The sequence below is a fragment of the Emydura macquarii genome, unplaced genomic scaffold (assembly GCF_026122565.2).
Source record: "Emydura macquarii macquarii isolate MOO-44397 ecotype Brisbane River unplaced genomic scaffold, CSIRO-AGI_Emac_v2 contig_1045, whole genome shotgun sequence".
NCBI classification, from domain to species: Eukaryota; Metazoa; Chordata; order Testudines; family Chelidae; genus Emydura; species Emydura macquarii.
Window position 1 is genome coordinate 11,046,382 of NW_027131182.1, and position 12,246 is coordinate 11,058,627.

The 12,246-nt window shown below is 39.6% G+C and overlaps 1 protein-coding gene across 1 annotated transcript in view; it reads right to left on the reverse strand.

The window, feature by feature from the left end:
• Nucleotides 1-7,073: 7,073 nt before the first annotated feature.
• The window catches only part of PDZD2 (PDZ domain containing 2), a 91,459-nt gene continuing 86,286 nt past the window's right edge, over nt 7,074-12,246 (reverse strand). The window contains exons 23-24 of the mRNA XM_067545348.1: nt 9,658-9,792; nt 7,074-8,045 (exon numbers count right to left, since the gene is read on the reverse strand). Of these exons, the coding sequence (XP_067401449.1) occupies nt 7,879-8,045; nt 9,658-9,792 (302 nt within the window). The 3' untranslated portion in view covers nt 7,074-7,878. The remainder of the gene's footprint in view (nt 8,046-9,657; nt 9,793-12,246) is intronic.

Sequence of the window (12,246 nt, forward strand, 5' to 3'; positions counted from 1 at the left end):
AGCCACTGACTTCACTACAACGGGCTGTAAATGCTTCAAGATTATATATAGGATAAATTCCTGTGGCAGGGCGCGACTACTGTGCCATCTCTTCCACGAATACAGACTGCTAGGAGACCCTCTTGCACGTAACGTGTACTTTATTTACAGTGTCTCAATCCCGCCACCAATACCTATCAGTGCATCCACAGCTTCGCACTGTTGTCCTGCTTTTCAACCCCTTCTCTCAAACAGGGGGAGGATCTGAGGTGGCTTTACTCAGAGAAAGCTCCTTGTCAGGCTCTCCTAGGCTGGCCCCCCGACCTCTCTCTCCCCCTTCCCTCCTGAGCACTTCCTTCCTGTGCTCAGTCTACATTTTTAAACCACTCTCCTGTTAATGGGTTAACTAGCTCCTTAACATCCTAACCCAGCTGGCCTGGTAATCAGGTAACCCCTGACCAATTAGGCCTTCCTGGTGAGGGATGGGGGAGAAACAGTACGACTTAATTAGTGAGAATAGTGACAAAAGGGCTGGCTCAGGTTCTCTCACTCCACCCCAAGCCATGCACCCCACACCTTTCCACTGTTATCGCACTCTCTCTTTCTCCAGAGGAGAGTGAGGTGGGGAAACGGAGGTGGCTACTTGGAGAATTGCCTTGTCAGACACCCCCCCCCGCCAATTAGGCCTTCTCAGGGGAAAGAGAGGGAGAGAATGGAAGGACCTAATTAGTGCACACAGTGGCTCAAGTTCTCGCTCTCAGCACCGTATCACAATTCCCAACTATAACTCTATTAAAATGGAGTCAAGGTTGATGGTACGTATCAGTAAAATGCCTCCCCCTGTAGCCAGTGCAGCAGTTTTCAGTGTGAGGGAAGCCTGAAAGTGGCAGTGTTATGACGAAGTGGGTCACTCCTTTAAGATGCTTCAGGATAAACAAAAAACAAAACTGTGGTCAGACACAGGGTGAGAAACCTCTCCAAGGACACGCTTTTAAATGAATTTTGATCCCTAAACTCATTAACTAAGGGTGTCATTTGCTATGGGGCAGCTGCCTACCTTCCCCCCCAACCATGGTTTGCCTCCTTCCCCAGACTTTTCATAGCTCCTGCCTGCTGGCTCTATGGGTCTCCCCAGTCATACAGGGGCTGCTCTGGGGCAGGCCGACTAGGCCTCCTAACTGCCGTGGTGTCAGCACTGTCCTTCTGTCCCTGACAGCTGGACAGAGGGCAGCAGCAGTCACCTGAACCAGAGCAGAACAAGGCTGTGCCTTGATCCCTGCTCCAGGCCGGCCATCGGTGAGATATGCTCCCTCTTCAACCTCTGCTCCCTGGGTTAGGACCAGCACGCAACCTCCTCACCCCCCCTCTGGGATGGGACTAACCCCACCACCTCCCTAGCAGCTGTAGCCTTAGCAGGGAGGCAGAAGGAGGTGGACACACTTCCCCTCCTCCAAAATCTTTCTGCAATGACAATCCCCGTCGTTAACTAATTTACCTGCAAGTTCTCAGGGAAGTCATTCTGTGCCCCAAGAAGAAGGGCTTTAATTTGGGGGAGGAGAGGTTGCGTGTGCCACCTATAACAAAGGGGCTGAATCCGTTTCCAGTGAAAAATTCAACACCGCCTTGCCTAGCTACTGAACCGAAAGCAGCACTTCCACCGGTAGACGAAGCAATGCTGCAAAGACAATGATTGCGTGATATATGCATTCAAACAGCCAGACAGGAGGCCAAAAAAAAGGAAGAGAAATTAATAAGCATGGCTGATGGACAATCATGTGTCTCGAGAGATTTACTAACAGGAGAGTCAAGGAGGCGCAGAAATACGAAGATGATGTTCCCAGGAGCAGGCTGTCACAGCAGTAGCAGCCAGACTATTTCAAAGGAAAGAGGAGAGACGGCGACAGATGAGCCAAGTTTCGTATCATGAAAACATAAGTGTAACTTAGAGCTTGTCATAGGTGGAATGATCTATAACATAGAATTTTAATTGATTATTTTTAAGTTTCTTTGCATAGGAAGGAAGATGCATTATACATACAATCCACCATGGAATCCACTGATGTTTTTTTTTTAAAGCAGGAGTGGTGGGTGGGAAATATGTAATGTTTTATTGGTGCTAGACTAAACAGAGACCTCAGTTATTCATAAAAACTGTGGGTTTCACCTAACTATTTGAATCTTCCCTGTAAATGTCCTGAAAAAGGCTGGTTATATTCTTGATCAAGGCCCAAAAGAGCCCTATAGAATGCAAAATTTAAACAGCAGCTAAAGCCAATCCAGTTCCCACTGAATAACATCTCTAAGAATGTTTTTTAGCTCAATCAGATACATAGCTTAGGTCTCAAAACGTTTGGCCGTGCCATCCAGAAGAATGTTACCTCTATGAATGGCAGGTCATAGGTTCAAAGAGTGACCTGGAAAGACCATTACTCACTTATTCTGCTGTGGAAATGAATAACTAGAGAAGTACTAAGCGTAATATTTATTTTTCAAAATCACTAAAAAACCCATATTTATGGAGACGCAGATTTACATAACAGAGACGAAGCAACTTTTGAAAATGTACAGTCTATTTCATATTATTGCACTCACTTTTATAATATACAAAGGCATTTCAAAGGGGTTTCAATAAAAGTAGTAATATTTATATAAATAAAAGTGTTAATATACAATATCATACAAGAAGTGTATCAGTTTAACGGAACACACAAATCCTAACTAGATTGGGATTCCAATGTCTCACATGATCTACTCTAACCCTCATCAATATTTTCATGGATACATTTACATACCCTAAATGCATGAGCAGCTAAATATTCCAACACCGGGCTGTGGATGATTCACATCCAGCTTTCAAAAAAAACAAACCAAACACAATTGTATAATATTATTAGGACTAATTCTGAACGAGTGCTTATTAGAAATGGCAGATACACAAAAATTCTTAATACTTTACTACCCCCAAAAGGGTTTTATTCGGATGAAAATAACCAGCCATACTGCCTCCTCCCAAATTTAGGCTTGATCCTTTAGCCCTTAACACAGATACATTTCGCAGAGAAGCCAATGAGAGGTTTTCATGCATAAGGACTGCAGGATATTGTATGTCCAGTATCACACTAGAGCCCAATCCACCCCAATATCAAGTATGTGCATCCTTCTGAGCTGCTCCCACCCTAGAAGCAGTGAATGCTAGCTCTGTGGCAGGCAAGCTTATCCAGTAGAAAGTTTGCTCTGCTGTGAAAGCCATTTCCTCCACTTCAGGTCGATGGTGAAGAACTTGTAGGCCGATCTGGGGCCAGGGACAAATTACATGTCTACATCTACATCCAGATTGGTAACACACTTGTTTTTCCACCTGCAACTGTGCGACACTAAAGAGATATAATAGCCCTAAATCTTAGGGAATTGAGTAATTTAAGTTAAGCACCAATGTGGACACAAGAACAAATGGATATTAACTGGCCATCAACAAGTTTAGGCTCAAAATTAGATGACGGTTTCCAACAAGAGTGAAGTTCTGGAACAGCCTTCCAAGGGGAGCAGTGGGGGTAGAAAACCTAATTGACTTCAGGACTGAGCTTGATAAGTTTATGGAGGGGATGGTATGATGGGACAGCCTACAATGGCATGTGGTTTATCAGCGACTGAGTTACTACACAAAATTCTTTCCCAGGTGTCTGCTTGGTGGGTCTTGCCCACATGCTCAGGGTCTAACTAATCACCATATTTGGGGTCAGGAAGGAATTTTCCTCTGGGTCGGTTTGGCAGAGACCCTGGGTTGGTTTTTTTGCCTTCCTCTGCAGCACGGGCCATGGGTCACTTGCAGGTTTAAACTAGTGTAAATGGTGAATTTTCTGTAACTTGAAGTCTTTAAACCATGATTTGAGGACTTCAGTAACTCAATCAGAAGTTAGGGCTCTATTTCAGGAGTTGGAGGGCTAGGTACCGTGGCCTGCAATGTGCAGTAAGTCAGACTAGAAAATCACGATGGTCCCTTCTGACCTTAAGGTCTAGGAGTATGAAAAAGAGCCATCTTGGAGACTGGCCTCCAATCAGTGAAGCTAACAATGAAAACTAAGAGTTATCTGCTGGGGCACAGTGAACATTCTGCATCAATCCTCACAAATCAGTGGTCAGCTGCAAGAGGTTAAGTTGGTTCCTTGATCACCGTTCAGGACAGAAGAGGATTGTATCTTTGAGTCCTATAGACCCATTCTTTTATCTTATAGCTAGAGAGACACACACACACTCATCTCGACTGATTCTGCCCTCACATCAGCTTTAACAGTAGTGTAAAACTCGTGACTTCCAATAAGTTACTCTGAATTACCACTGGCAGAAGTGAGATCAGATTCCATCCTAGAAAATTTAAGGCTGTGGGCACCTTAAGAGTCTTTCCTAGCTCACTGATGTATAGAATAGGAAGGAGGCTTTGTGACTGTGCCAATTAAGGTGCTCAAAGAACCTCCATGGTTTTGGCTTCTTCAGGACCCTAGAAAAGTAATAGATTACTAAAAGTAAAGAATCATCTCCAGGAATTTGAAAAAACAAACAAACTATAGAATCATGTTACTAGAGAACAGTAATAGGTGCATGTAGTAAGATCTGCTTAGTCTGATCTATTAGTTAGTTTTCTTTGCATACCTACTAATTTCACATTTCCAAGCACAAAAGCATTCATATACTCTCACTCTACATTAAGATAGTAGCAGAATTTCATTTGCACCACATGTTGTACAACTCTTACTTTACCTCTACAAGGTGAAGATTCAATATAACTGACTGTTTTTTCCACTCTTTCCTTTTCTAAAGCAGATTCCTAGACTATGAACTTTTAAATTGATGAGCAATGTTAGCTGAACACAATTGCTGAAAAATGCTGTTGTAATACTTTTAACCATAGTATTATCTTCTGTATCCTATCACTTAAGAAAACGTAGCTTTGGCAAGAAGAATGATCATCTGGCTTAATATGTCAGGGTTAAAAAGTAATTATACATCAAACATAAAAATAACATTAGTATCCAGAAAATGTTAATCACCCGTTGCACTTAAATATAAAATCCATCATTCCTTTAAATTACATTTTATCACACACACAAAAATACCACCTATTTTAGATGTTGGTTTTTGCCCAACATATATTTCTGTGTGTGTGTAAAATAAAAAACTTACAGTATTTGACAATGGAAAAATGAAAGCTTTCTAACTCACTCACAAACAATGAACAGTACCTGCAAATAAGTGTCTGAAAATTGTATTATTCACTATATATCATTTTCAAGACACACCTCAAATTCATTAAGCTTAATGCACAAGATGAAAAGCTTATTCTTATTTGAGCTCGCACTTAAGTGAGAGATATGTATGCTTCTTGGTTCAGAATTTAGTTCAAGCTTTAATGCTGGACTGGAAAGAAATGCTGTTTTTCAAAAACACAATTGTGGTTTACCATTTTAAAATAGTGAAGTGTCAATACTATATTGTGTATATATATGTGTGTGTGTGTGTGTGTGTGTGTGTGTGAATGTATTCACTATACTGCATTAAACTCTACATGCATATTTATGTATCTACTACACATAATGTTTGTCTATTACTAACTTTTTCAGGTTTTCATCATTCCTGAAGAAGGCCTTACAGTTTAATTGTCATCAACTATTTTCTCCCTGTTTTCAGCATAAATTAAAGCTAATCTTTCCCTCCCAACATGGGCCTTGATGCCACAGTGAGATCCATGTGGCTGGAACCCTGCACCCACATTAAGCCTCACTAAAGATAACAAGGTTTCATTCAAAGGCAGAGCTTATTGCAGGATCAGGGACACAACAGATCCAATTCTGCAGGCAGTCCACATGCAGAACCTTCACTAGCTTCAGTGGAAACTCTGAGGTGGAGCACCTGTAGGCCTCGGCCTAGCATTCATCTTTTCAGTACCCAGATGTTAGGGACATCTCTCCCTGGATACACACGCTAAGATTCATGTAACTGAAAAAAAAAAAAAAAAAATCAAATATATATGTTTTTTATATCTAGACAGAAAAGTTGTGCAACTTTTCTGTACACCTAATCTCTGGATGCCATAAGGAACTCTATGCATTTCCACACATCACGAGTTGTGTTCTAGCCAGAAACCTAACCAAAAGAAAATGCTTCATTCAGTAAAGAGTATTGACTATAAAAATCATTTGAATAAATAGATTTGAATACGGTATAAACTAGAGATGGGTTCAAGCTACAACATTCAGGTCCAGACCGCTGGCTAGATGGTGCTGAAAAGAACACTCATTATAAATACTGGGGTCATTTGCAGGTTGTTGGGCTGGTTCCAGGTTTGCATTTGGAACACCTCTATTGGTCAAGGTTGTTCTTCTGGTTTTGGGCCCATGACAAACAATTTGAGGACACTGGACCAAACAACTTATTCTCACCATTAGGGATGACAGTGCATTTTTGTTTGGTCACTTGTATGGTATTCAGTTGTCTCAAACTTGAGCAAATAAATCGTTTGTTATAACCTCTCATACCATATACTTTCTTCCCCTCAAACAGCATATTATAAATAATACACAGGAAAACAACCTGTTAGAGAGACATATTTTGAATATTGGTGAAAAATCCAGGATAAGTGCAGGTGACACTTAATTGTTTCTACAGTACTAATGAGTTATGATCTATGCAGATAAAGTCAATTCCATAATTCAGACTCCTCATCAGCCAGTCCATTATTCACTCATCCAAGCATATTTATAATACACATGCATGTGCATGCTTGAACATGTGCATGTAAAAATAAATATTTGAGAAAAAAGTAATGATTTATAACCACTACCAAAGTGTGGCCAGTTCAAATTTAACTGGGTAAAATCTACATATTTGGACCAAAATTTTCAGACTTGAGTTTTTAAAGGTAGCCAACCTTAATCCTCTTTTAGGCACCTAATTAAGAGTGGGTTGGTTTTCAGAGGTGCTGAGCCCTCACTTAAGATAATGGAAATTGCAAGTGCTCAGCATCACTGAAAGCCAGCCTTTTATTTAGGAGTCTAACTTTAGGAACACAAGTTTGAAAGTTCAGATTGCAATTTTTACACTCCAGTCTTAATTATAACCATAAATTGTACCCAAACTGCTACCATCCTTCCGATCCTCTGGAGATAGTCATCCAACATTTGCGACAGATTTTCTTTCCCCAAACGAAGGTCTGCACACAGATTTCCAATGCATTAATATTGTGTGATATTCAGGTTTAATGAGATGAAACTGAGAGCTGATTTAACAGTGTCATGTGTTCAGTTCATAATTTTCTAGATGATTCTGAGCTCCATCATAAAACGTTTGTGGATTAGATTTACAAAGCTGTGCAAAATTATACTTCTTTTTTGTCATGCCTTTTTAGCAAAACTGCACTTAGAAGAATAAAGTGAGATTGTTCCAGACATTCTCCTATTATAGCAAATACAGACTGGACCCCAAGATAGTGTGTTGAAGTCAAGTTATAGCTCAATGATACAGTATACAATTTCAAAACCCATCCTTATTAACAGGATAGCAACAAACGAGTTAGACTCCCAATTTCAAAAAACTGAAAATATCAGAAACAAGCAAAACATTTCAAACAGAATCTGCCTAAAGGTTTTGAAGTTCCATTAAAATACCACCTGACACAAAAGTCCCCTTACTGTTTGGCTTCTTACATCCTGGGAAAGTAAAGTTTTTATAAACCCACTGCATGAAACAGATATGTTCCTTGTTTGCATATCCCAGTGGTCCTCTGATGCATTAAATCACTTCTACACAGCTTCAAAAAATGTAAGGACAGCTTGTGGCCTGTTTTGAAAGGACTAGTTCTAATGAAGATGTTGCCTTAAACAAGCGTAGCTAGTGATAGTGCTTCTGTCATACTGAAGTTTGATGCTTTCTGATCAGCAATTGAACTGGTCCCTCTGGGACAGATTTAATGATGTTCCAGGCATCATAGTGCATGAGACCAAGTAATGATTTTCCACTTATGGCAACAATTTCATCTCCAGCTTCTATTTTTCCAGCTTGCTCTGCAGCGCCACCTATAAGCAAGTAAAAACAGTCAATATAAAAACAAAGGAATTGCTTTCCACTGTGGCAAATGGGAAATAAACTATTCTTCTAACAATACCAATTGTACTATTAATCCCTGACACTCAGCACTAACTATTTATTCCAACATACCACACACAATAAAAGTAAAGTGCTAATGTTAAATTCTGGTTGTTAGAGATGTGTAAAACAAAGCTTCTGCTAACTAAGCAATATGGAAGCATTAAAGTTGCTGTATATTGGCACTAATATTTTGTAAGTAGACCTGATGAATTAAATACATGTGCACATTCATATGGACAAAAATAGCTATTTCCACAGAAAATGTAACAGGCCATTTTTTGCCCAGTATAAACATCAAGTGGAATTTTAGCATCTTATTCTCCAAGAGATAACAATGGACTCTTTAATTATTAGTAATAGTAAGGGGGCAAACCAAAGACATCAGCAAGGACAACAAGCTTTAGGATATAGACAGAGGCAAACTTCCTGCCCAGTTAGAAACCAGATGTTAGTGATGAAAGTGGATTTTTCTCTATGATGATAATGTAGCTGTGATCATCATCTATCAAGAAACATCAGTAGGAGTGGTAATTAATTACCATAAATGTGAGTGTTCCAAATAATCACACAATGATGGCATGAAAAATTAAAAGTGACACTTTGTAAGCCCAAAGCTTGTTATATTAATTCTATATTAAATAAATATTAAATGTTAAAAAATGAAACATTTGTTGCTAGGCCATATAGATTTTATTTTGACTCTTTTCCCTTATAAGAGAATAGGAACATGGGACCTGATCCTGCAAGATGCTGAGCGTGAAGTCAACGGGAGCTAAAAATGCCTAGCTCCTTGTAGGAGGCACTCAGCTCTAAACATGATTGTACCCAGAGGAGCCAGGACTAAACCATATTGCCAATTACATGGCAGTTTTGGGCACTGGTTTCCATTCTGTACGCAGCACATGTAAGTTTAGCCATCTGGCTGACCGGCAAAGCATCCAAGTCTGGCAGTTTTCCAGTGCATGTGCACTGTATATTGTACTCTTGATGGAAGGTTGATTACTGTGCTAAGAGCACCTGGAGCAGAAAATTAACACCACATGACAGATGAGGAACTTCAGAGGAAAGTTCAACAAAAACAAAAGGGAAAGAGGTAAAAAGTCAGAGCAGGAGAAGAAGTATTTAGGAAAAACACAGAACCACGGTTTCACTGCACTCTCCCTTTCACCATTAGTGTCAGCTTTGTCTTTCACCGGAACGGGAGACAATAGATAAAATGCTAGCTTTTCATAGAATGCTATTGTAATGCTAGATGAAATGATATTGCTGGCTGCAGTTCAATATTTACGGTAACGGGCAAGCCCAGCACAGAATTACAGCACTTATTCAATCTTTCCATATCAATCCTACAAACACTTGTAGCAGGTATAATACTTACTACCATGATCAGCGTTTTTAAGATTGGGCCTTTAGTTATTAAGAGGTATTGAATACATTAGAAAATAACGTAGCTCCATAATCATCCAATTCAATGAAGTCTAAACAGTGTATAGTGGAAGAAAACGGGATTATAGCCATGTAAATATATTTTCCAAATACCTTTAAATATTCTTTTTACAAGCAAAGGTCTGTCTCCAGAAACTGAAGCTTTTCCACCATCAAGGCTGAATCCCAAGCCAGCAGCTGTTTTCCATAGTTCAACACAAATGACATCGCTAATATCCACATTTGGACCTGCAACAGAATACACACAATATTTTGTTATTGACCTACAATTCTCACTTTTTTGCATGATGACAAAATGATCCACAATTTAGTTTCTATTCAAACTGCAACATGTTTTCAGTCAGTCCTTCTTAAAGGACACATACAGACTATGCAGTTGCACAATTCACACTGGCATGTGCACGTCAGTTTTTGCAATATGCAATTATTGTGTGTGGAGAAATTCAGATTTCTCATATTCAACAAGGATGCGCCTAGACATTTTTGTGGGTGACATTAAGGTGACCTGCTGAACATTTGCCCAACGGGATTTACTAAAAAGTAATTTTCAAAAATTGAAGTGTTTTTTAAAAATAAAAATCACAAGAACAATGGAGCTGCAAAATTCTATTGTCTTCAGCTTGATACTACTTATTTAGGTCTTGGATGTCAGGTTTCTAAAGAGTAAAGCTGTCCAAACATTAATTTGATCAAAACCCATCCCATCCATTTTTTTTTTTTTAAAAGGGAGGGTTTTGTAATGTACTGTCTAGTGTGAATTAGTGCTCCTGCTCTCTGATCAATGGATTTTTCAGATCTCTCTACCACTGTGTGTGTGCAGTTTCTAACAGATAGACCACAGAAATTATAAACAACAATATTGCTATACCTAATAGAAATTATGTCTTTAGCTCCTGTAGAAATGGTCCCATGAATTTGGAACAAAGAAGGATATGTGATCTTGATTTTAATAAGGCTTCTGACACAATCCCACATGACATTCTCATAAGCAAACTAGGGAAATGTGATCTAGTTGAAATTACTAGAAGGTGGGTGGATAATTGATCAAAAGACCGTACTCAAATAGTAGTTATCAGTGGTTTACTGTCAAACTGGTAGGCTGTATCTAGTGAGGTCTCACAATATTTTCCTTAAGGATTACAGATAATAGAGTGGAGAGTATGCTTATAAAATCTGCAGCTACACCATGCTGGGAAAGGTTGCTAGCACTTTGGAGGGCAGGGTTAGAATTCAAAATGACCTGGACAAATTGGAGAATTGGTCTGATTTAAAAAAGATGAAATTCAGTAAAGACAAGTGCAAAGTACTACACTTAGAAAGATAATAATCAAACGCACAACTGCTAAATAGGGAGCAACAGGCATGGCAGTAGTAGCTGAAAAGGACTGGGAGGTTATAGTGGGATCACAGACTGAATACAATTCAACAATGTGATACAGTTGCAAAAAACGCTAATATTGTGCTGGGGTATATTAACACAAGTTAATGATACACAGGAGGTAATTGTCCTGCTCTGCTCAGCACTGGTGAGGTCTCATCTGGAGTATTCTGTCCAATTCTGGGTACCACACTTAGGTAAAATGTGATTACATTGGAGATAGTTCAGAGAAGAGCAACAAAAATGATAAAAGGTTTAGAAAATCTGATCTATGAAGAAAGGTTAAAAAAACAGAGCATGTTTAGTCTTGAGAGAAGAGTAATAGGCTTAATCTGCAGCCAGGGAGATTTAGATATGATTAGGAAAAACTTTTGAACTATAAGGGTAGTTAATTTCTGGAACAGGCTTCTAAGGGTGGTTGCAGAATCACCATCACTGGAAGTTTTTAAGAACGAGTTGGACAAACCCCTGTCAGGGGTGGGCTAGGCTTACTTGGTCCTGCCTCAGCTCAGAGGCTGGACTTGATGATTTCTCAAGGTCCTTCCCAGCTCTACATTTCTATGATTATGTTCTATTCTCTGCCCCCTTCTCATCGCCGTGACTGTCAAATTTACACAGCCACAGAATGATCGTGATTGAGTGCCAATTGTTGAATGTAAACAACTGTACCGTAGGCATGTGAGAATGAGCTTTGCCTAATGGGAAAAGGCTTATGTAAATGTGCGGGCTAGTGTGTGTTTGTACAGCTGCACGCTACAGGATGGACTCTAAGTGAGATCATGTTGCCCTCTAGTGGCTGCAGCCCACAGAGGCTAAGCACCTTCAGCTCCAGTGTCTGGAGCACTTTTGGAACAGAAAGTCATTGGGTCTATCCACAATGATGTCCATTAAGTCTATGTGGCCATAAAATTATTACACAAAGGCCATTCGAATCAAGATGGCATACTGCATTCTGGCATTTGTGATCTCTAGAGGCCATACCTGTGCATCAAAATGAAGGTTGCAGTAGGCTGCATATTAAAATTCCATGGGATGCATTTAATTTGCAAAATACACTTTGACCATCCCAATTTAGAAATAAATATTTTGGGCCAGATCCTCATTGATGTAAATCTGCCTGGCTCCAATGAAGACAATGGAGTTGCACCAATTTACACAGCTGAGGATCTGATCCAATTATTTATAAAGTGCTTCCTGCCTCTCTTACAGGTATTTGAATGCTCAACCATGATTCATGATAAAAACACTAGAGAGGCAAGAAAAATACAAATACGGAAATTACCACCCTCAGCTAAAATCTAGAG